A 25,065-nucleotide genomic window follows, 5' to 3' on the forward strand; every position below is an offset into this window, starting at 1 on the left:
TCAGGAGGAGTTATGGTGCTCTCCAATAGCTACCTCGGTCTAGGCAATTGCAAATCAGGACAGCAGAGTGCATATGAAATATGCACAACCTGCTATGGGTTGTCCAGCAATGCCAGAAAGAGTCCCTGGAACGCTAAATAGCAATCACTTAAAGGAAAAGAAAAGTAAGGGCAGAGCTACATTGCTAGTTCTTCTGCAGCTTACACCTAAATAGCAACTTCACCTTGGCATCCTTTTCCAGCTGGCTGTGAAAACCTTTTCACTTGAAAAGAGTCTAAATCCCCAACAGACCTGCTGAGGGGTTCTGATCTCTCCCTTCTGGCATGCTACAGCCAAAGTGCTTGTCTACCCTGCCTCAAAATGGGACTACACTTGCTCAAGGCTATTCAGCAGTTCAACAATTCTGTAAGGATAACAGCACATTTACAAATATGGTTTTGCCATGATGCCCACGTGGCATTATCCCATTTCGGAGACCACAAAGAGAACACAAAGAACACAAAGAGTTTGAATAACTTTTTTAAGTCTCCCAGTAGAACTAGTGGCAGATCCATAACAGACTATATTTTTGACTGTTAGTAAATGGAATATCAAAGGTATGTATCCTCAGACTACACGTTACTACTTGCTTGTTAAGGGGATCAACATCTTTGTTTAATGTTTCTGTCACATATATGTGTAAAATGGCCATAAATACTCAGAGAAAATCAAACAATTATAAGTTAAAATGCTGATCTGTGAAGTATGGTCTCTGAGGATGTAGCGCACAAACTTTTCTGCCAGTTACACCATGGGGGCAGTAATCTGCAAGAGAACAGTGGAGTAAACAGGTAGGTGGCAAAAAATCTCTTAAATCAGACAGTGTCAGCACTGAAAATCTTTTTGGTTAACTGCAAGGTTTTGATACAGCTGAGCTGAAGCAAACACTTTTTTATTGTTATTATTCACAGATCAATCCATAATGAATCCCTTGTGCAGTAAGCAGCAACAGAAAGATTTTGCAGAATTAGTATTATAAATCATATATTCAATCCTTCTGTGAGCATTGAAAATATTGTCATTCTTCTAATCACTATATCCTCTCTTTGATGCGCACCCAGCCCCTACTAATCTCTGTTGTGATTGTGAGATATCAGTACTTGCCAGTACTACGTCAGCAGAAATAGCTAAAATTTTTCTTCCTCCTATGATTTTGAGCTTTGCTTCACCCTCCCCTCCCAACCACCAAATGAATGACATTATTTAAATAATGGTGTTTCCTTTATAATTCAAAATAAAAGTCAACAAAAAGATAGAAACAAGATGGAGTTTTTTCATTCTCAACCATATCTGAAATGAGAAAATTGGGTCATCTTGAGTGATCTTGAATTTCAGGTTTATTTTTTGGTATGATGAGACTGCAATATTTTCAGTTATGTGCCATTTCATTATACAACCCAAGAAAACTTACATGAGTAACTTCTAGAAGCCTATCACACACAGCCTTTATTATAGGCACAAGGTCAGAGACACTCCTGGCTTTAAACAAGGCTGTAAGCAATAAATCAAGAAATTACAGCTAAACACCTGCCAAAATCTTTGCTGGGCTCAGCCCTTTACTAGCTTTAGATTTAAAATTTGATCCTGTTATCTCTGTTCTCTATTGTCTTTCAGTTAATACTAGAAAACAGTAGATTTTCCAGTCCCTTATTCTACCCCAACCCTTTTTACACTTAGGACAACAACTTGACTGTGAATGTGTGTGTATCTATATATATGCGATGCACGTGTGCTTTTAGATATCACAGTTGAAGAGTCCTCCCCAGGTTTTACAGATGAAGTGTCAGCATTGAAGGACAATGAAATCCTATTTAATCACAAGAAAAATCTTTACATCTGCTTAGTTTCTTCAGCAAAAGTAAATGTCCTGTGAGGAGATGTCAGCAAAAGCTGAAGTTTCAGTTGTGTCATAGGGTAAGGTTAGAAAAGATTTACAGGATTTCTGGCACAGAACAAGTGGTGAGGGGAATATTTGTTGGTGTTGATCCTGAAAAAGAGCTAAAGATTCGATGTTCAACAGGTAATAGGAAAGCCACCTGATTCAACTATGAAACTGTTGGGCTGGAAGACGGAATTTCTCTCCTTTGGAGGACATGAAGGAAAGCAGTGTTGGCTTACTTCCCAACAATCCCACCTTAAGCTGCTACCTAAAAAGGAGTAACCCTGAAACCACATGCACTTCAGAAACATTTAGGCAGCTGCCTTGTTGGCTGGGGAAGGGTGGAGGAGGAATGAATGAAATCTGCCTAGCCCTGCCTCTTCCTTGTCTCACCAGCAGTTGCACAGAGGAGGGAGCTCACATGAAGGCGGAAGGGAAGGCACATGGTGAGCTAAGTGACCTTCCTGATGTCATTCTCTTCAAATCTGCTCAGCAGGAAGAATTACCCTTGAAATGCTTGAAGCAGCAGCAGAAGCTCAGACCAACTGCTGGGAGAGCCAACCACTCTCCAAACTACTGAACAGCTGCTGCCCCTGAGGAGTCCTAAAATGTTACTGAATCCAGACCTTCCTCTACTTTCCCATAGATGCGAGTTGACTATCCTATTTTATGGGTCTTGCTTATGATTTCAGGGTATTACCAGTTGATACTCACATTCTCACATTTCAATGTAAAACTATGGGATGTGTTACATAGGGCCTCCAGACATCCTTTTCCAGGGCAAATATCATTTTTTTGCTATGTGCAGGTTAGTATATGTCCCCTGATGGTGTAAATGGCCGAAGTGTTTCTGTATGAGTGATCACACTGCCACACATCCCACAATTTCTGGGTGTCCGTATTAATACAGCTCAAGAAAATGTGCAGATAACACAGCCTGAATTCATTTGTGCTCTAGGAACTGCAAGCTGGGTAAAGCTGTGGAACTGCTCCCTGGGGAAGACTTTAAATAAGCCAGCCTTGATTTTGTACATTTGATTCTTCAGAGCTGAAGCCAGCCGAGAAAGACAGTTATGATGGATACTGGTCTCTCCCATGCTTTTTTGTAAAACTGCTGTAGAGACGAAGAATGGAAATGAATATTTTGTACAGGCAAGGGAAATCAGTGCAAAAAAAAAAAAAATGAAAATACAGTAGTATGCAGTGATAGAAGAATAACATTTCTACACTCTCCATCACACAAAATCCAGGTTGCCAGCTCAACCTTCTGCTTAGAAAGGTCAGTTTGCAGAAGAAGGGGTGTGTTTATATTGACATGAATATCCCAAGGAGCTGATCAGCTCTGCATCACTTGACCAATACAGGGATCTTTGGCTTACATCAGTAAAACAGATGTTCTCACAGAGAACTCACTGCAGGTTTTGGAGAAGTCAGATTAATGGGGAGTGGAAATACTTTTTTTTCAATGAGCAGATACTGTTGGGAAAAAAAAAAATGGAAAAGAAAGGACAGACAGTGGTCCAGGAAGCCTTTCTCAGCTTTTACAAGGAAGTAGTTCTAGGATTCATGCAAAAGTGCCTCTCCTACCAAGCTTTGTTTCTGATACCAGTTTATGTAGATTAACTGCAGTCTTAGTTTGCTTTCTTACTTCCTTATACATGTATTTCAGAAGTCTGTGTATGTCCTGAAACACCATTTTTGTGATTTCGGTGAGACTCTTCCAAGCAGATGCCATTGAAGTATATTTGTTTATCTCTGCATGTAACTGTATTCCCATCTCCTTTGGTACTGTTTCTTCCATGCTATATTACTGCCATTACTTTGAAACAAAGCATACTTTAAAACAAAACAAAGAAAACTTTCAAAAATGTAGAGTAATTGCATCAGAATTGACATACTGATTGAAATAAACATTAGAAGCATTGCCACTTATGTTTCAGTAAATCATAACATAAATAATGCACCCAATAATTGAAATACATACCTATATGTCTGATCTTGAATCAAGTGAGAAATGTCAAATGCATTTATTTTAATGTAAAGTAAGGAAGACAGACTTTGCCAGCATCCTACCAGCTGAAGTTCTGCAAGCAACATACCCACATCTACCCAATTAGCAAAAATGAAGTGACTGTATACACTGGGTCGTGATTTACCTACTTAAGAACTATTTTGTTACACTAAAGAAAAAGTAAACCACTTCCTTACTCTGTTCTCTGCCACCGTTGGACACTAGCTTATTTGTAGCTTTTCATTTCGTTATTTGTGCTTCTCTCTCCTTTAATTGGTCATATATGTATTTTCGCGGATGGGGTGATGTGTTTATTTTATGTCAGGAATGTCTCTCAGGTCTCTCATGTCTACTTGCGTGCTGAATGATGCATAGAAAAAAATGAAATGCAATGAATTGCAATGAATTATAATAAAATTAAAAAGAAAAAAGAAATAAAAAGAAATAAAAAGAAATCAGATGAATTGAGATAAAGTAAATAATAATAATAGGTAACGAAGATAAATAAAATAAAGTAAAACAAAACGCGGCAGCAGAAAGTCGCCTCTGCAACGAGCCGTGCAACGTCCCCGGGGCCTCGTAGAGCGCTCGGGAAACGCGCACCGGGAGCGAGCCCCCAGACACGCGTGGGAGCACCACCGCTGCCCCGACGGCTCGGCCCCGGCAGGATTGGGCCTCCGGGGGGGAGGATCCGCAGCCTCCTTGAGCCCCGCGGGGAGGATGAAGGAAACGAAGAGAAGCGGGGAAGCAGAGGGCGGCGGGCGGTACCCATCCCGGTTGCGGGTACCGGCAGGGTTCCCACGCGGTTCCTGTTTGCCCGCGTGGGTGGGGAGGATTTGGGGTCGGCAACAGGTGGAGCCCCCGGGGGGTTCCCACCGCCGGGAGGGATGGGAGAGCCGGGTCTCTGCGGGAGGCAGAGCCGGGGAAATGAAAAGGCGGCTGTAGAGTGAGGAGCAAGGGAGGCATCCTGACGCGGAGACAGCCTGGCAGCCTTTTTCTGAGGTAGAGCCCTGCCCCGCACAAGCACCGCCGACAGATCCCCAGCCCAGAAGCGGCGGCATCTGGATAAAATCAAATAAAACCTGCGAGACAAACCGAGCTGGCCAGCGGGCGCTGCTTCTTCCAGAGAACAAGTGGCTCTTAGGCAGGAGCGCATTAAAATAGCGCTGCCCGTCCCCCGGAGGTACAGTTAAAGCCCCCGCCAGCTCCATCCTTCGCCCGCCCCACGCGTGGGACAGTACCTGCGGGCGGCGCTCCCGAGCAGCGCTGGGCAGAGGGCACCGGCGGTCCCCGCGTGGGTTTTGGTCCAGCTGTCGCTGCCAGTGCTGCGGCTGGGCACCCGTGGGCGAGCCAAGCCCTGACACTCACTCCCACAGACACGCGTGCGCGCACGCTCCCCTCTTTTAGGGCAGGTATCGTGCTTCCCTCCTTGACAGTGCACCGGAGGAGCCAGGAGCAGAGACCCTGCTCCCGTTTAAAGAGTGAAAATACAGCTCGCCTGCACGTTTCTCCAGGGTGAACAAGTAGCTCCCCATAATTAATAATAAATAAATAAATAGGGGAGAAACCGGTGCATGAAGTAACGAGAAAGTGGCACTGCTCTAACGAGATCTGGGGAAAAGGCTCCGTGCAAACCGGGCCACGGTTCCCGTCCCGAAATATGGAAAGCCGCAAGCAGCTGTGCGCATCCGGAGAGCTCCTGCTCGGTACCACGCGTCCTGCATCTTAGCAGAGCCCTTTCCGTCCCTCTGGGGCTGCTGCAAAGGGCACGGACCAGTTGCGCCGGACTCTCCGAGCATCCCACACAGGCTTCGCAGGCACGGAGGAGCGGGCCGAGTGGAACTACCGAAATCCCCTCGTTTCCCATGGCCACGGGCATACCCGTCGTGATGCGCTGCTTCACACAAGGAAAGCTTTCAGCAGCCTGGGCTGAAGGGAATTTCCAGCAGCGGCTGACTCTGCCTCGGGCTTACCGATCTGCACAACGAACCTAAACGCTCTCTAAGAAGATTACCGACAGGAGCCCGCCTGTGCGCTCACCTCCGGGAGCAACGTTAGGAACAGGGCGCAGAACCCGGAGCCGCAGCCGGACAACAGGAGGCGCTGCGGCTTTGCGCAAAGCCCGGCCCGGCATGGCACGGCCCGGCACGGCCCAGCCCGGCCCGGCACGGTCAGCCAGGAGCGGGACCCGGTGTCCCCTGCGCCTCGGGGGCGGTCCCGGCCAAACGGCCCCGCGTTTTGTACCGGCATCCGAGGAGCGTGCCGCCCGTGGGGTTCGTGCCTGCTCTTTTTCCAGGTATGGAGCGAGCCCTGCGTGGGCTGTCCGGCGGCCCGGCGGGTGTTGCTCCCGCGGGGCTGTGCCCTGGGAAGCGGGGCAGCACCGCCCCGAGGTCACACGGAGGGGAGGCACCGCCGGCGGGGCACTGGGGCTGCTGAACCCCTCCCAGCCTCGCCGGAGGCGGCTGTTCTTCTGGGAGGCTCCCGAGCAGACCTAAGCACCGAATTGAACAAGTCACCACGGAAGGGGCTCTGTGTTCAGGTGTATAGAGTGTTCCCACTGGAGAAAGAGGGAGGGTGCATACATAAAGACCGCAATTTTAGTACCTTAGATTTTCCTCTAGGTTTTGCTCCAATTTCCAATTGTGTACGCTGACCACTTGGAAAAGTAGGGTTTTAACTCAGTACTTTTATCTTTTTCATTTTATTTCCTTCAAGACACATTTTCATTCCCTTTTCTTGTCTGCTGGTTCCAGAGTTCTGTTTGTTTCAAGGATTTGACTTAATTCTGTTGCCAGATTTAAAGAAAAAAGGACGAGGAGAGAAAGAACAAAGAAAGGGATAACAGAAAACGCATTTAGAGGACAAGTTAAAACATATTTCTCGAGGCGGAGATAACCTGTATCTTGTCATTTTAATCCCTGGTTCCTCTATATAAGAAACTTTTATTAAAAAAAATCGTGATTGTGAAGGTGGCATTTTCGCAGACCACTGGAGGATAAATCAGTGTGGAAGCAACTGCGATCTTGCTGCACAATAAACATGCAAGGAAGAAATTCGGACCCAGCTGTGTATTTTAGTTTGTGTGATATGATAAGCCGAAGTTTTTCAAAATCCCAATAAATTTTATTTCCCTTCCAAATTTCTATTCCCCGGATAGTTGGGAATGGGGGGAAGTTGTTTATTTGGTTGGTTGGTTGATTTTGTAGGTGGGGAGTATTTATTATTTTCATTTCTGGATTTATTTATTTATTTGCTATCAGGTGAAAAAAGTAACTGGGTGGGAAAAAGCTCAAGAAGAGAAACCCAATAAAAGTCTCTGGTCATGACATAAGCTTGAAGAGCCGGGCAGGGTAGGAACAGAACAAGGGTATGTTAGATTCGTCTGCAAAGACTGAGCGATTCCCTACATCCATATTTTAAGGAGCTTTGTCCAACGTCGATTTGTTTTATCGCTGTTGCCCCTTTTTGCCCTTCAGCCCACGCAGATTCCTCCTCCCCTCTTCCTTGTGAGAAATCAAGGTAAGGAGCAAGAAGTTGTTAAGGGGATAGCTGCTACTTCTAATTGCTGCTCCTGGGTGCCTGGCACCAGAGAAGGCTTCCCAAGTAGCCTTCTGGCCTGGAGGCTTTCCACGGTAAAGACAGTAAACGGTTCCAGTGACTCACCTGATGTTTGCCAAGTGGAGGTTAACCTCGGTGGATCCGCATTCAAGGCTCTGTCCGCATGCACTGGGTGTCTGTAGTGTTGTGTCTCTGCGCCGTGACTCACAGGGTTTCTAAATGCAAGACACCAAGAAAGAAACACCATCACCATCACCGCAGCCTTAGGGCGGCAGCCCCGTTTGAAGGGCTGCTGGTAGCCCACGGGGGGCTGCGGGCAGCCCAAAGGGGGGGGGGGGTCCGATGTTCCGTGCAACCCACGGGGGCCTCTGAGGCGCTGCTGGCCGCCCGCAGCGCAGAGCGGGGGGCGCCGCGGCAGGGGCGGGGGGCGCAGAGGCACCTGCGCCGTGCTGAGCTTTGAATGGGGGGGGGGGGGGGCGGGAGCGGGGGGAGCGTGTTTGACTGCGGGGCTCGGGACTTTGGAGCACGTCCCGACCATCGAGTTAAAGGAGCATCTACCGGACTTTAGTAAATACTGCCTCTAATCTCGGGGGTTTAAGGCTGGATGGCCTTTTGCATTCTGTTCAAACAGAGGGGGCTGCCCTTCCCTTATCTGCCTCGTTTCAGTTCCAGCGATCACTCCTAGCATTTGTCCTGTCCATCTGAAAGGGGTGGGTTCCTCCCCCCCTTTCCTACTCTCTTCCCACCTCCGTCTCTTCTTCTTTTCCCGCAAGCTTAAACCAATTACGCTGCTTTGCAAATAAAGTGCCGCCCCGGGGGGAGTTGCAGGCGAGGGGAACTGCCTTGTTTGCAGGTGCATCTCCGGCTTTGTAGGTGCGAACGCCTTTGTGCGGCGGACAAATGGGGAGAGGAGGAGGAGGAGGTGGGTACTTCTGCGACGTAAGATCCACATCAGCTCAACTCCACTCACATCCCAGCCGGCACTTCCTCACTTTCTCAACTGTCTCGCCCCACACCGCTCCCTGCCTCCTTTTTGGCTTGTTATAGAGGAGATTTGAGCACCCCCCGCCTCTCCTGGGAGCTGGCTTCCTGCTAGGTCGGGCTTTCGGGTTCTTTTCCTGCTGCCCGTCGCTCGCTTGCAAGAGGGCTGGATGGTTACACCGGGCAGGTTGGCTCCATAATGTTAGGGACTGTGAAAATGGAAGGGCATGAAACCAGCGACTGGAACAGCTACTACGCCGACACTCAGGAGGTGAGTAAATCCCAGGCTCTGGCTCCGCTGCTGCCCCTCCGCGAGGGAGAGGGGGGTCGGAGGGAGGGCGGGGGGTCCGGAGGGGGGCAGCGGCCGCATTCCAGCTTTGCACTCCAGATCCTGCCAGCGCAAACGTGCCTCCCCCCTCCAGCGCTGAAACTGGCCAGGCTTCCCCGAGGAAATCCACCCGGCCTGGAGGCGCTTGAGGGAGAACCGGGGAGGCTGCGAGCCCCCCGGGGGGGCCGGGGGCAGCCCTTAAGCTCCCCCGGAAGGCTCGATCTCCGCTCCGGGCGGGCACAAAAGCGCCCCGAAAACTCCGGGCTCGGGGCAGGGACTCGCCGCGCTGCCGGCCCCCGGCATATGGCAGCGGCGGGGAGCGGGGCGCGCCCCGGGGCGCGGGCAGCGCCTTCCCCCCGCGGGGCCCGGAGCCCCCCGCTGGGGTCCTCACCTGGTAAAGCCCGGAGAAAAAAAAAATAAAGGAAAAAACAAGGAAAAGAAAGAAGAAATAAATAATTAAATAGCCGTTTGTTCGTACTTTGCAAGACGGCTCGCCTGCGGTGTGCGCTGCTGCCGCGGGCCGGCTGGCGGCGCTGCGGAGAGAGGGCCCCGGCTCCCAGCACCGGGAGGGGGCCCCGGGCCCCGGCCCCCAGCACCAGCCCCGACCCCAGCCCCGGCCCTGGCCCGGCCTCCCCGGCCTGCCCCGGCCGTCCCCAGCCGGCCCGCGGCGTCCCGGGAGGCGGCCCCGGCCCTCGGCTGTTTTCCAACGCGGTGCAAGAGAAGGGGAGCAGCGGCCCAAACGCGGCCGGGGAGTGGGCCACGGAAGCGCCCCCGGGTACAGCCCGGCCTTGCGGGGGCCCTGGTTTTACACAGTGCCGGTGCGGCTCTGCCCGGGTCCTCGGGAGAAGCCAGCGCTCGGCAGCACCGTCAGAACCTCCGCCTGGATCGCTGGCCGGGCAGGAGCCGTTTTAAGGAAGTGTGGTAGCAAACCAGGCACCTAGGTGTGCGCGCACAGGCATTGCATCAGCACACCCGGACACGGCTGCACAGTCCCCACGCCTCGTCCCTGCACCCCGAGGCTTGCACCCAGCACCCATAGGGCCACGCGGGCACACGCAGATACGTGTCACCCTGCTGGCACCTTGTTTAATAGAGGGAAGCCGGCTAAGGGCAAATAAGGGTCATCCTAATTATGTGTCGTTTCCACAGTCATTTATCCTCGCCATGCTCATTATCCACGAACATAAAGTTAAGCGACCTTCCCTTTTGCTATTTTTTGGCCTCGATCTTTACTCCTCCCGTGCTATTTAATTTGAATCACTACACGGATGCAAGGTGGGAAACCCATTCGCGCTGTATCCTCGCCAATAATTACCGTGATCCTCTAAATTAAAACCACATTTATAAAGCTCGTGGAATTTGTAGTGAATAACAGCGAATTTTACAGTAGCATTTAACCATCGCTGAACATCCTTCCCTTAACCGTATTGCCTTTGTACGAGGGAAACTGGGAATACATCTTGCAACGTCTTTCTTCCTCCTGTTCATCAGCTGCCGTACTGGAAAGCGCATTTCCAGGCTCGAAGGTTCTGCATTTTGTAAGAGTTGTGTTCAGTGGTAGGGCTCTACAATTTTTGCACGTTGGGCGATTGTAGAAAATCACAGGCAGGGAAAGCTCAGGCTTTTTATACTATGGGGAAGTTGCATTGTGTTTTTGGGGTTTTGTTTTTATTTAAACTTTCTAGACTGACTTTTTAGCAAATGCGTTCAAAGAGGAAGCACGCTTTACCTTTCCGTAGGTGAAATGTGCAGACGCGAGCTGTCGATTTTTAAAAAATATTTTAATTTTTATTTAATTTGTGACAAGATGATGTCACACCTAGTGTAGCGATTTAAATCAGTGCGGGGGGAGAGATGCGCGAGGTTATTCTGAGAAAGGGCAGGCAGATGGATCTCTCCTTGGCACGGCCGCCGTACCCCCGTCAGCTTCAGTAGTCGTATGGCTTTAAACGCTCTGCTAACCCGACGGACCCCAAAATTAACAGGACCTCAGGGAAGAAGGGGAGGCGAGCTCCTCTCGGGGCAGGCAGAGCCGCAGCGTGCGGGGCACGGAGCTGCCCCGGGCGGGCCGCGGTCGGCACTACCCGGCCGAGGCTCGGCGGGCCGGGAAAACGGCGGCGTGTGCCCGTGTGTATTTATTTATAGGCACGCCTAAACATGAATTGGCCTTTTCATCCCGCCAGCGGCCTTTCCGCGGGGAGCCGGGGCAGCGCTCCCGCGGTGCCGGGTGGCGGCGGGGGCGGGCGGGCGGGATCCGGCCCCGGCTGACAGGGGGCTGCGGGGGCTGCCCCCCCTCTCCCTCCTAACCCCCTCTCTCCGTCTGGCTGCCCTAGGCCTATTCCTCGGTGCCCGTGAGCAACATGAACTCGGGGCTGGGCTCCATGAACACCATGAACACCTACATGACCATGAACACCATGACGACCAGCGGCAACATGACCTCCGGCTCCTTCAACATGTCCTACGCCAACACGGGGCTGGGGGCCGGGCTGAGCCCCGGCGCCGTGGCCGGGATGCCGGCGGGCTCGGCGGGGCCGGTGAACGGCATGCCGGCCGGCGTGGCCACCATGGGCACGGCGCTGAGCCCCGGCGGCATCAACGCCATGTCGGCCCAGCCCGCCCCCATGAACGGGCTGAGCCCCTACGGCAGCATGAACCCCTGCATGAGCCCCATGGCCTACACGCAGTCCAACCTGGGCAGGACGCGGGACGCCAAGACGTTCAAGCGGAGCTACCCCCACGCCAAGCCGCCCTACTCCTACATCTCCCTCATCACCATGGCCATCCAGCAGGCGCCCAGCAAGATGCTGACGCTGAGCGAGATCTACCAGTGGATCATGGACCTCTTCCCCTACTACCGGCAGAACCAGCAGCGCTGGCAGAACAGCATCCGCCACTCGCTCTCCTTCAACGACTGCTTCGTCAAGGTGGCCCGCTCCCCCGACAAGCCCGGCAAGGGCTCCTACTGGACCCTGCACCCCGACTCCGGCAACATGTTTGAGAACGGCTGCTACCTCCGCCGGCAAAAGCGCTTCAAGTGCGAGAAACCGGCGAACAGCAAAGCCCCCCAGGAGGGCAGGAAAGATCAGGCCGGGGCCTCCAGCTCCAGCTCCAACTCCCCCCTGCACAGAGGCCACAGCAAAGCGGCGCAGTTGGACACCGCCACCTCCCTCTCCAGCTCCAACCCGTCCACCAGTCCCCCGTCCATGGACCACAGCGGATCGAGCACGGAGCTAAAGACCTCGGCCTCGGCCGCCTCCTCCACCATCAGCTCCGTCCCTGCCTTGGCGTCCGTCCCGCACCCCCCTCACTCCTTAGCCCACGAACCCCAGCTCCACCTCAAAGGGGATCCCCACTACTCCTTCAACCACCCCTTTTCCATCAACAACCTCATGTCCTCCTCGGAGCAGCAGCACAAGCTGGACTTCAAAGCCTACGAGCAGGCGCTGCAATATTCCTCCTACGGGGCCGGCATCCCCGGCGGGCTGCCCCTGGGCAGCGCCTCCATGGCGGGCCGGAGCAGCATCGAGCCCTCGGCCTTGGAGCCCTCCTACTACCAAGGTGTGTATTCCAGACCCGTGCTAAACACCTCGTAGCTCCGCACCCCACGCCCCGCTCCCCTCCGGGTTTCCCCCCCCGTTCCTTCGAGCTGCGACCCCCCGAGGTGTTCCCGCACGCTGCGTGCACAGGACTGTTACTTTCTGGTTGTCTCCCGACGCGTCGTGTGCTGTTATTATCCAACACGACCTCCTGCAAAGCCGGCCGCCTCCCTATTGTACATACCTCCCCTCGCCCCACCGCCCCCCGGCCTCGGTCCCCCGAGATCCCCGTAGCCTTTGCAGGGTGTTATTAAAAAGAAGAAAAAAAAAATGTTGAGCTTGTAAACTACTTGTTTGTGCTTTCCGCCCCCTCATCCCCCCCTTCTGTGCTCTATAATCTCATGTAAGTTTACAGGTATGTGGCAATACTTTAACAATACGGAGATGAAGAAGAGAGTAGATGTTTAAGGCTTTTTTTAATTAAAAAGGCTTTGAAGGACAATACTGCTGTGAAGTAGCAAAACACTAAGAGAATCTCTAAGCAACAAGAGAACTATTTACTTTCTCGGATCATCCTTTTGATACTTGCAAAATAAATCTTCGGCTAGTACAACCCGCATACACCCAGATGCTGCGGGCCGGATCCTGCACTCCCGAGGGGACCAACTGGAGCTTTGGAGTGCAGGATACGACCCTTATTCTTTTTTTTTTTTTCCAAGTGTTACCTGTCTTGGGATGTAATATAAAGTTACAAGAGGTCACAGCCAGTTGGATATTTTTTTTCTTCCCATCTGTTACTGAAGATTCTCATTCATCAGGAGCTCTCGTCAACATGTGGATGACATGCTTATTTAATTTCAGTGTCTCTTCATTGTGTACCAGCTAGGGCTATGTACGTAAAACAAGGTTATTTTCCCCCCTCCCCCAGGAAACGCTGACTTTTAAACGAAAGCAAAAGAGGAAAAGAGGAGAGTTCGTTCTCTCCCTCCTTTTCCGACTTGTTTAATAAATTCCACACCCATTTTTTTTTGTGGCCGTTTAATTATCGCCATCGTTAGCTTGTTTCATCCAGTGTTAATGCACTTTCCACAGTTTTACACGGTGTTAGCATAGCCAGACGGGTTTTATTATTATTCCTGTTCGCTGTCTCAATGTTCTTAATTTATTGCATGGTTTATATTTTTTTCTTTCTTTACAGCTGGAAATTGCTTTAAATGACAGTAAAAAGAATTACAAGTGAATTTAAGAAATTTTGTTAATTTTATAAATGTGATTGTAATTGAAAAAATATTTTGATTTAAAACGATAACTGAGAATTTAACGCGTGAAGTATGTTTTTGATCATTTGCAGTTAAGGACTTTAAATAAATCAAATGTTAACAAGGAACGACTTCTGCTAATTTCTTTCCAAATTTCTGGGGCGGGGGCCGGACGGCAGAGCCAGATGCGATAAAAGCAAAGGGAGCCCTGAAGGGGGGCTGCGAAGAAGAGCGGTTTGCACGGCGGAGCTGACGCGGAGAGCCCGGCAGGGTGGCTGCGGGAGGACGGGGCCAGCGCTGCGCGGGGCGCGCAGGTTGCGCCGGCGTGCGCGTTTTTTTTTTTTTTTTTTTTTTTTTTTTTATCGCGGGGCGATGTGCGTGCGGGCGGCGCTGCCTTTTTTCTTTTAGTTTCTTTCTCTTCCCGAGGAGGCCGGGGTGAGACGCCCCTTCCCCGGGAAAGGAAGGCCGAGCCCGGGTCCTACCTCCGAGCCCTGACTCTGCTAAGGGCGGCTGGCAAGCGCTGCTCCCCTGCAAGAGGCATCGTCCGGAAGGGTTTAAACGGGAACAGATTTCACCGCGCTCAGCCCCCTTCGTGCAAGACGGCCGGATAAAAGGACCGTGTAATTCTCGTAATTAGCACATAATTGCCCCCTGACGGGTTAGGGACAGCGGCGACAAACTAAATTTAAGGGTGGGAGAAAAAAGAAAAAAAAAACCAAGCCAACCTCCTGGAAATCTCACAAACTAACCAAATTCCTCCAAAGCTGCTACCCAGAGGACAAAAAAAAAAAAAAAAAATATTTTAGAGCCCCTCTGCCGTGGGGGCTCACCTTCGGTGTGGGTGGCAGGAACAAGGACACGGCGCTGCCTGAGAGCCGGCTACCGGCATTTTGTGGCGTGGGGGCACTCAATCGGAGGAGACATGGATCGAGGACCCTGCTGCGGGTGGGTCCGACAGTGTTGGGGGGAACAGGAGCTTTTGCCAGAACTTCCGGGCTCAGCACCTTTGCCCGCTGCCTTTTGTGAGCCACCCAACAGCACCAAATTCCCCGAAGCCAGGGACAGCTCCAGGTAGCTCAGCACCAAGTCCAGGCAGGTGGATGCTATTTAAAGTCCCACTTTTTCTGCCAAAAACAGCTTGGTGCGAAATCAAGGCAGGATGAAGCCCGTTTTCAGCAGGACTTTGCTTGTCTCCCACAGACCAGCCTATAGAGAATATGCCACTTCAGAGCGGAGACATTGATTTAATGCCTTGGGCTTGTACACAGAAAATATCAATCGACCGCCAGCGATAAGGCAGCAGGTCTCACATATCAGCTGAGGAGCACAGACCGTGTGTAATGGAAATATTCGGGGCGTGGGCAGTAAAAGGGTTTAAGCGGACCAACGCGGCTCCAAACCTCTCAGAGATAAGGAGCGGAGCCTGTCACGGATACAGCGTGTGCCCCGCCGCCACCCAGGCCATATTCTTTCTTTTTCTTGGTGCGGGCACGCGGTGGCCGAGGCAGGTAGTGACCCCCTGACATAGCAGGGGTGCGGGTCGTGGCAAAAAGCAGGGTGTAGAGTAAGACTTAGAAGTCAACGGGGGGAAGAAACGTCCCCTGCTTTCCGCCCCGCTCCAAGCTGCTCGGCCTTAATCCCGTGCTCACGAAGACCGCGGTGCAAAACCAGGCTGGAAGTGGGCTCCATAGGAAAGAGAGAGAATCACCCCCGCTCCATAATGTTCAGAGGGGAGCTTACGAGCGTCTCCTTCCTCTCCTTCCAGCCGGACGGGTGGCTCCGCCCGGGGGGGAGCAGCCAGGGGGTGCGGGGTTTTTTTGCCTTGCCAGAGCTCAACCCCGTGCCACCGGCAAAGCGGGGAACCAGCGGGCTGCAGCCTCCGGCCGCCGCCGCAATTTATAGGGGAACTTCGCCTTTTCCTGCCCGGCAATTATCTCCAACCGGCCACGTGCGAGGGAGCGAAAACGGCTCATTTAGCGTCATTAAAGCCAAGCGGGGAGCCGGTCGGGGCGGAGGGGGATCTCTCCGTGAAGACTCCGGAGGATCTGGGCGCCGATGGAGCCCCCGGGTTGGGCAGGGGCCGGCAGGGCCGGGGGAGGCGGGCGGCTGGAGGGGGCCCCGGCCCCGGGCACCTCCGCACGGCCCCTGCTCTCCGCAGGTGGGGAGAGTCGATGGGATAAAAACAGCCTCCGGCACCCAAAATCGGAAAGGGGGGGGAGAAAACCACGAGTGCCTCCCGGCTCATTTTAGGGGTCTGGATGGACAGCCCCGGCAGCTACATAGGCAAACGATGGCAGGGTACGTGGTTATTGGAAGGAACTGATTTAAAATTTGCGGGACGGGAAGAGGAGGAAAAATATTTCCCGGGCAGTTTTTCCCCCAGAAACTAAGTCAATAAAAAGGAGGTTGTAAAAGAACGGCGCAGGAAAACACTCCAGTCTTTGGCGTAGCTTCAGATGTTGTTTCGAGTTGTTGAGTAGATACTGAATACTTGAATGGTACTGGTCCGTCAGCACAAACCAGAAATAAAGGAATTCCCTTGCTGTAACTCCAACTAGAGCGATTGGCTTTCTTTTAATTTTACAGCGATATTGTAGATAAAACGCTTGAGTGAGATAATAACGCACCTTGTATTATTTCTTCTCCGCTGTGATAAAACGGGATCTAGGCGGATGTGTGTGCCTAGACGTGTTTAATCACCCTAAAAAAAATGTTTTAAAACAGACACTTAATAAATATACACTTCTCGTGTGCATTCAGGGTGATCATTTTAATTCGTGAAGAAGCAAATTATCCTCGCATAAACATGGGATGAAAAGTTCTCTCGGGAGGTGTACAGATGCATATATTGTATATATTAACATATATATAATTAATATGTATTTGTTTCCAGGGGAGACAAGTGGAAATATACACGACACACAATGACCAGGCGAAAATCACATCACAATAGTGCACAGAGAGTGACTGAGGTAAGGAATGTAGACGTAAGTCCTCGGAACACTCCCACGCTGCAACAGTGGGTTAGGAAATATAGGATAATGGTTAATAGCTAAAATAAAAAATGAAATTAGTTTGATTATTTAAATGTCAGGGGGCATTTTTTTCTCTTAATGCAAATCCGGGTTTCTTGGCTACCAGCAAATGCAGAGTAATAGCTACAAAATAATAATAGAATGTGCATTTTCTGCGATTTGCAGGCCTTTTCAGCGGGAGAAAAAAAATTAGGGAAGAGTGGAAAATGGGAGGCGATAAGAAGAAAACCTGCCTTTGTTCTCTCTGGTTATTTTCTACTAATTATTCTGCCCATTGTGACAAAGTAGCAGTTAAGGATAGATTAGTGTAAATAACCTCGCATTTCACTCCCGAACCGCGCAACTTTCTGGCCCAAGCCGTGCCATGGTGTTTGTGTTTCTCCCCTTCACCTCAAACAGAAACTCGTTGAGATTTCAGATCTTTGAACTTTGGACAGATCAAACTGCCAGCGCTCACCTTTGTCTCCACTCATTAGGATTTAAAACATATGTGGCCTCATGACGGGATCCATTTGTCTCTATGAGGGGAAAAAAAATGCAGTCTTCTCTCTTCCCCCCACCCCAAAACTCCTACATTTAGCTGAATTCATTGAAACGATCATTTCCCGGAATGGCGCCTCTGCTGCGGGAGCACTGCTCGGATGGGGTTTGCCCAGCCGGGTTGTTTTAGGGGAAGCTCCTCGCCGGTTTCCGTCGTTCTTTTGTCACTCCCGATTTATTATTGGCAATCTAATTTTCCTATCAAAGGCTCCTACATCTGCTCGTTATTCCAAGAGGGAGCTACCGGGAGAATGGGGAAATTATTATTATTATTATTATTATTATTATTACTACTACTACTACTACTACTATTATTGCTGTCCAGGGCGTCGCGGGGGCGGCACCGGGGCGGGCGGCAGCGGGCCCGGGCCCGGTGGACTCCGGGGGCCGGGTGCGGAGCACGGGGAGCCCCTGCCACCCCCCCGGGCCCCTCCTGCCCCTCATGGGCCCCTCCTGCCCGGCTGCGGAGCCCCGTCGGGCGGGGACAGCCGGCGGCACATGCCCACCTGTGGTCCAACCCATCGTGGGGCTGCGACGCCCGTCCTTCGCCTTCACCCGGTGCCGGGGGAGGAGACCGGGGGCTTCTGGGGGATTGGCATCCCCGGCCGGGCACGCTTCAGGAGGCTGCATTTCAGCTTGCAGCCACCTCTCGGCAGCGAAAGGGTGCCGGGGTTGTCCGTGGGGAAGATCATCCTGATCAACCAGGACGGGGGCACTCGGGGTGCCGGGTGCCGTCGAGGCTCGGGGGCTGCAAGGGGACCCCACGCTCCGCAGGGGGCTCTCCCCGCACCCCCAGCCGGGGCTGGGATCTGCCGCACGGAGCCGGGGCTGGTCCGCTGGCAGTAGCCATCCCCACGGCAAACACCGCCTTTGTGCCCTCTGCTTCTAAGTGCTCCCCGGTGAATCATCTACATTTGCGATCTACTGCGCAGCAGCTGAAATATATTTTCCCCTTTATTCTTTTTTTTTTTTTTTTTTTTTTCCCCCGAGCCTGCCCGGCAGGTTGCTAACACACATTTCCTCCGGTTATGACTGGCGGAAAATGTAAACATGTTGGTGACCAGGAGGTGGGCCTCATTCTGAAAACCGGGATCTCTCCATAGTGACTCTCAGTAATGACCTCTTTAGCATAATAAAGCCCCCGGGGCGGGGAATCTTTGAACCGCGGGGCAGGAGATTGGAATAAGAGCATGTCTGAATTTATTCAAATGTATGCAACAAGTTTTCCAGTTCTGAGGTTATCTGATGTGACCAACAGACGTTTTCCCTCTGCCTTTTTTCCTTGCCTGGCTGCTTTATCTAAGGAAGACTTTACAAACTTCAGGTATGTCATGAAGTTGTCCGAAACGGCAAGGGAGAAGAAATAGAGCAACAAAACCGAGTCTCGGCTCCACGTTTAGCAGAAACAAATAAATACAAATAAGAGAAAGACTCCTGCTTGGGAAGAGGGGATGCCCTCGCCTCCAGATACGCGCAGCAGCCCTAGCATCGCGCCCCAGCCCCCAGGAGCCCCGGCAGTAGGGCCGGGGGCTGGCAGCGGAGGGAAGCCCCCTGCCCGTCCCAGACCCCCCGGGTCCCCTCCCGGCCGGGAGCCGTGCAGCACCTCCTCGAGTCTCCCTTAAAAACACCCCCATGGGGGCATCGGGGTCCGGAGGAAGGGGGAGGAAAGAGCCGCTAGCCGGTGCACAGCTCCCCCCACCCCGCCCCCCGGGCAATTGTTCCTTGAGCCCCTATTAATGCGGGACATATGTTATCCACAGGCAGTAGGCAGCGGTAAGGCTTCGCCATCTAACTTGTTGCTCGACTTACGAGGCGGTTCTCATCTTCTCATCAAAAGCCGCCGGTCTTTCTTCAGCCGTATGGACAAAAATGTGAACAACAATGCCCGCCTCCCTTCACTTCAAAAGCTGCCATCGCGGAGGCTACCCAGAGAATTTTCTCTCTGCCTTTCATTCCCGGTTTGAAAAAAGGCACTACAGGGCCAAGGCGCTCCTAATACTCTTTGATGGGGATTGAATTCATTATCTCCAATAACACAATTGTGCTTGGCCAACGAAAAGAGCAAAGTAATACTCATCTAGAATTAGAGAGCGGGGCTCAGAAGAAAGGGAGCGGGAGGGTGAGGGGGGTGGGGGCATTTCAAAGGGAAAGGATGGGGGGGGGTGAGAAAACACCTATATCGAAAATCGGCTTGGAAGGAGGGGGTCCCCAGCAGTTTAAATTACAGAAGTGTATTAAGTGGTGCATTGTACGGATCAAGGCACGTTGGTGGTCCGACTGCGCATTCCTACCTCGGCTGGCCGAGTGGACACCGGCCGGGTTAGAGGTTCCTGACATTTCCCTCGCCGAGCCGGCCAAGCCCCTCTGGCCGCCCCCGTCCCGGCTCTACCTGCCCTGCCTCGGCCCCGAGCCCGTCCCTGTGCCGGCGGGGCTGCGGGAGGGCTGCCGGGGGGGTCCCCGCCTGAGGCCGCCGGCCCTGGGCCGGCTGCAGCCGAGGCACCTGCTGCGGTCCCCGCCTGCTCTCAGGCACCGGAGGGACGCTCTGAGCAGGTCTCGGGTAGGGGGCTCCAGCCCCAAACACGCCCCGGCACGGCTTAGGGCGACGGGCGGGCCAGCAAAGCCGGCGGGGGTCGGCGCCCCCGGGGCTCATCCCGGGCTACCGCCGGCCCCGGTCTCGTCGGGGGAGGGCAAGGGATGGCCGAGTGAATGAATGAATGAATGAAGGAGCGAGCGAGTGAATGAATGAACGGAGCGAATGAATGAAGAAGGCGCACGTAAATAAATAAATAATCGGGATAGAAAACCCACCCGATTGGAAAACCGCTGTGTTAATATGAGAGATTAAAGTATTTGCCTGTTTGGCCTCCAGCGTAAATGTTTTCTATCGGATGTTAACCAAACAGGCTAATTTTCAAAGCCAAGCAAAACACCCCGAGGAGCGCTTAAAGGCATTGCACGTGGGGCGGGCGGCTGCGGGACCTTGTGCGTGTCACACACGGGTGCGGGCGGTGAGATGGGCTCGAGGTGCGACCTCCGCCTCTCGCATCTCTCTGCACGCCGGCGACACGCAGCCTTCCCACCGAGGAACCCATTCGCATTTTCAAACTTCCCAGTGACTGCTGCGCGTCCCCCAAAGGGGACGAAGCCAATGCTCATCGGCTTCGGTGTGAGTCTTGCCCGAGTGAGGGACACTTGGCCAAAGGGGGAGAAAGAAGGAGAGAGAGATCATCTCTTCCATCCCCGTGGGGATTTCCTCATGTGCAATAATGCTGACCCTGTCGCCTTTCCTTTCACAAGACAAAGATGACCTTGACAGGACTGGTTTATGTTGATCCACACTCCTCCTTTTAAACACTCCCTGGGCAGGGGGTAGATTTTTTCTTTCTTTTTTTTTTCTTTTCTTTTCTTTTCTTTTCTTTTCTTTTCTTTTCTTTTCTTTTCTTTTCTTTTCTTTTCTTTTATTTTTTATTTTTTCTTTTGTTTTCTGTTCTTTGTTTATTCTTTTCTTTTCTGTTCTTTTCTTTTCTTTTTTTCTTTTTTCTTTTCCTTTTTCTCTTTCTTTCTTTTCTTTCTTTCTTTTCTTTTCTTTTCTTTTCTTTCTTTTCTTTTCTTTTCTTTCTTTTCTTTTCTTTTCTTTTCTTTTCTTTTCTTTTCTTTTCTTTTCTTCTTCTTCTTCTTTTTTTTTTTTTTTTTCCCCTAATGAGTGTGGACCGAGATTACACTGGCCACAGCAGAGTCCGAGGTTCAAGGATATCAGGATATTTCCCACTTCGTGAAGTGCTTTGGGGTTTTATTTTTATTTAAGGGGCATGTGTGTTTATTTGTTTAAGAAATTTTTAAAAAAGAAAAATCGAGAATAATGTGGATATTCCCAGGGAAAACAGTAGCAAAATGCCTTGTTTTCTGCAGAATTAGGAGCAAACCTCACTTTCTTTCTGCTGAGGTCTATTTAGACAAAGCATACACGTTAACTGGCTAACTAAGCATTTTACTGTTTGTAGTTTACCTCCCTGTGCATAATGACTCCTCCAAAGTATAGATTAAATGACCACATACTTCAAGAATTACCTTTTACAAGTCATTTTACCTTAACGATCAATGCGCCATTTATGCTTTTACACAATAGACTTTAATTGTTACAAGGGAGCTCTTTGGTCTACGAGAAATAATTTGTTTTGTGCTGTAGCACAAACAGGGGATTAGGAGTTCAGGTAAGGAATAAGCAGCAGCAACAACTTAATTCCTAGGCAACAAAGATCCTGCTTTCACGCCAGATTTCTTTCTAGTAAAAAGCAGGACAGGGCACCATCTCCAGCTCGCTGGACCAGTCAGACATTAGGTAGCCTGCATTTCTTCCGTTTTAAATCAGTTCAGGACTTCCCGCCCTTCATCCCTCCCAGGGCCAAAAGTTGCATGTAATACTATGCAGTGCTAAACAAAAATAAACAGAAGAGATTCGCCAAATTAAACACAATTCCCTCTTTTTTTTTTTTAAACGTATTTTTAAAAATGTATTTAACACATAGGTTGAAGTAAGGTCTGTAGATTTATTTTTACCAATCACGGCTGTATTTTCCGTGAAACAGATGTAGAGGCGATTGGATTTAAAATATCATAAATATCACTTTCATTTGGATTGATAGTTTTTTTTTTTTCTTTTTTTTTCCCTCGCAATCTATCAGGCATAGAAAATGGAAAAAGCAGCCAGGTTTAGGACGGAGCCCCCTTCCCTGTGGTGCTGGCGGAGCGTCACGGAGCATCACCAATCCGCGGGGCGGCAAATGGGACTGCGAGGGGAACCCCCCCCCCCCCTTATTTCTGAGCTTCTGCGGGAATTTCGGCGGAGGGGGAGCCACGGGAAACCTTTCCCCTTTGGAAACAAGCCCAGCGAGGTGCGGACCCCAAACTCCGACCCGCGGGCTTCGCGGGCTTCAGCCTGCCCTGAAACCACGGCGGCGGGCGCCTGTCAAATTTGGCCTCAAGTCCAGGGCCCTGGGGGGGGTCCCGAGGGTCCCCATGGCCGCCCTGGGAAGGGGTCGCAGTGGGGGTCGCCCCGGCGAAAAGGGGAAACCCTTTCTGCCTCATCCCTGTCGGCGCCCTTTGGCAATAGCGAAGGTGGGACTGGCTGGGACCGTGCTTTCCCAGGCTGAAGAAGAGAGCAAACGCCCAAGCACGGAAAGTCAGGGACATGCAGGTTGATGCAGGGAAACCCTTTTTGTGTGCCTGTGCGACTACAAGCCGTTTGGGAACCCAGATGGGTGGCAGAGACAGCCGAGAAAGAGCCGGCTGCTGCGTGGGAGCAGTGTCCGACTGCTCCTCCTCCCCCCCCGAAAGCGTCCTTTATCCGCTTCTGCTTTCCGCACGAGGCCAGCTGAGATCCGGACACCCCCAGGCAAAGAGAAGAGGTGCTTCGGGATGCCGAGGGGCGGCTCCGCGCTCTGGCTCCGCTGCTGCCCCGGCTGCAGGGCCGAGGAGCCGGTGGGCAGCTCCCCAGGCACCGACCGCGGCTTCCCCCCGCTGCAGAGCGTGTTGCAACCCATGTGTTACCGGAATGCAATAAGTAAATAAGACCTAATTAAATAAGAGCAATTCCAAGTGCCTCTAGGAGGTGCACAGCACTTGGCAGGATGGGACGGCGAGAGCCGGGCAGCATTTTTTTAACGCTGGTTTGGACGGTTGCAGCTCAGAAAAAGTGTACGTCTCCAGTCTCATCTGGATGCTATGAAGATACGTTTCTTTCACTAAAAATGAGCAAGGGAAACGATGTTTTTCACATATTGTCTGATAATGACGGCTCTTCACACAGTAGTTCTGAACTTTTTAGCAAATACTTCTTCATCTGGGAGACCGGGACTTTCAGTCTGCCCTACTGGCACATTAGGCAACACCTTTATGTCTCGGGTAACACTCAAGACTTTAATATGCATTAGTATGCTTTCTAAGGCATAATTGCGTTCCCACTATAAATATTGCCGCCATTCTAGAAATACAGGAATAGAATAAAAGCCTCAGTGTGTATTGATCAGGAAAGACATTCATGGAAATGAGTCATTCATTTTCAAATTCTTTATTTCGGAGGAAGCAAGGTCACTGTACTTAACCAGGTGGATTCTTTATGCCAGGGCAGTCCAAGAACCATCAATGTATACATTTGGGATCGAATACTTCTCAACAGCCTGGTACTCCGGGCTGCAGCAAACACAGAGCACGTGTCAATGCGGTGGAGAAGTGCAACAGTCCTCCTCCCACGGCGGTGCCCACGCTATTAGTAGGGGACAGAATAGAAGAGGGAAAACCAAAGAGAAACCATTATACTTAAAATGAATGAAAAGGAAAAAAAAATCTCGTTCTCATTTTTTCTCCTGTATGTATCAATAACGCCTTTCAATACTGAGCGGCAAACCACAGCTAAAACCCTCTGAAAACAGTCAGTGCACAGACACACGAAGACACAGAGCTCTTTAATTTACGGAAGTCGCAGGCTCGAGCTCTCCTCATCTGCAAGGACCTGTGCTCCATAGGCTTTGCGGTTTGGCACATGCATCACGCCTGAGCCAGCATGAACACAGCAGGAGACGTGAAAAATCAGAGATCTAGGTGGAAAAAAAAAAGAGTATACAAAATAATACAATAACACCGGTTTAAGTTACAAAATTTTTTCTGGGTTGCTAAACATCAGGGCACCGCGCGGGAGGAAGGAAAGCACTTTGTGGGGTGCTTTTGAGGAAGAAGGTACGGGAACAGGGCTGTGGGGCGGGGGGAGGGGGGAGCGGGCTCTGGGGCTCCCCGGGATTCCCCCCTCCGTCCCCACTTCCCTCCCTCCTCCTTCCTGCAGGCGCGCACCAGCCCGGGATGGGGCTGCCGTTGGCGGCGGGGGCACTGAGGATGCCAGGGATGTGGCACAACTTGCCAACCTGCCACTGTGCTGTAGTCCTGCCCACCCCCTGCGCCCTTCTTGCTCCTTAAAGCCAGGGCTGAGCCCCCCCGCCCCGACAGCCCCGGCTGCTGAGTCAGCGCCGGGCAGCGGCCGGAGGGATTTCCTCCTCCTCCTCCTCCTCCTCCTCCTCCTGCCGCCAGCCAAGCCGCTCTGGAGGCTCTGCTTTTCCCCGGAGACCCCCGCACTTGGGAGCTACAGCTGCCCGAGGGTGTACCTCGGTACCTCCCAGCCTGCCCCTAGGATCTGGGCACTCGTTTCTTTTAGCACAAGTAACCGTTCTTCTCATCAGCGGTGTTCTTAAAACAAACAAACAAGAATTAAAAAAACAACGCGTCTAAATCTGGCTTCGATACACGCCAGTGCCCCCCCCGTAGTAACCGCGAGATGAAGGCACTTCCACGCCAAGGGGTTTGCAGCGTGTGTGAAAATGCCAGCCCTGCCGAGGGTGGATGTGAAATCTGATCTTGCCTCAGGTTCAACCGAAAGACCGAAATGATTCATGCTTGACCGTGTCTCCTTGATATTTCTTATTTTTTTTCCTGCTTCCCCCCTCCTGTCTCCCGGTGCACGCTCCTTCTAAGGGGTCCTTCAAACACTCGAGGAGAGTAGGAACAATGCTATATGCAGTATTTCCTTGAAGGGTTTTATTGCAGTCCATCTGAAACAAAAACAAACAGCATTTCGCAAAACTTTTCTTTGAAAGAAAAGCAGCCGGCGGTTGTTAAAAGAGGGGAGGATACATGGCAAGTTATTCGTGCATTTAATAGCATCCTCTCTTTCCTTGTGAGCTGCACGAAATTTGGTCTTTATTTCGAGCAGCAATCATGAATGTCTGATTCCCGCCTTCGGTTTTAAGAGGTTTGCTCCCTAGATGATGGACATTTTATTTTATTTTTTTGCTGGCAGGGTGACACCACCCACTGCCCTCCACCAGGTGTGTGCCACGTCTGCCTGCAGGT

At 51.5% G+C, this 25,065-nt stretch overlaps 1 protein-coding gene and 2 long non-coding RNA genes across 3 annotated transcripts; 2 read left to right on the forward strand and 1 right to left on the reverse strand.

Annotated features, from left to right (window-relative positions):
- The first annotated feature begins 8,368 nt into the window (after window positions 1-8,368).
- On the forward strand, window positions 8,369-13,709 carry FOXA1 (forkhead box A1). Its single transcript, XM_040559831.1, has 2 exons — window positions 8,369-8,739; window positions 11,130-13,709. The coding sequence occupies exons 1-2, from the start codon at window positions 8,668-8,670 to the stop codon at window positions 12,390-12,392; spliced, it is 1,335 nt and encodes a 444-aa protein (XP_040415765.1). The 5' UTR covers window positions 8,369-8,667; the 3' UTR covers window positions 12,393-13,709.
- A 2,026-nt stretch (window positions 13,710-15,735) lies between these two features.
- On the forward strand, window positions 15,736-17,420 carry LOC121071457. The gene is made up of 3 exons (XR_005820608.1): window positions 15,736-15,892; window positions 16,488-16,566; window positions 16,795-17,420. It is a non-coding gene; the product is annotated as an uncharacterized LOC121071457 (long non-coding RNA).
- A 5,034-nt stretch (window positions 17,421-22,454) lies between these two features.
- On the reverse strand, window positions 22,455-24,752 carry LOC121071203. The gene is made up of 3 exons (XR_005820437.1): window positions 24,501-24,752; window positions 24,321-24,402; window positions 22,455-23,762 (listed from the first exon to the last, which is right to left on the reverse strand). It is a non-coding gene; the product is annotated as an uncharacterized LOC121071203 (long non-coding RNA).
- Window positions 24,753-25,065: the final 313 nt, after the last annotated feature.

This window comes from Cygnus olor, chromosome 5 (assembly GCF_009769625.2).
Source record: "Cygnus olor isolate bCygOlo1 chromosome 5, bCygOlo1.pri.v2, whole genome shotgun sequence".
NCBI lineage: Eukaryota > Metazoa > Chordata > Aves > Anseriformes > Anatidae > Cygnus > Cygnus olor.

Coding starts and splice junctions, on each gene's coding strand:
- FOXA1 (XM_040559831.1), top strand. CDS start 8,668: ATGTTAGGGACTGTGAAAATGGAAGGGCATGAAACCAGCGACTGGAAC. Junction 8,740..11,129: donor ACTACGCCGACACTCAGGAG/GTGAGTAAATCC, acceptor TGGCTGCCCTAG/GCCTATTCCTCGGTGCCCGT.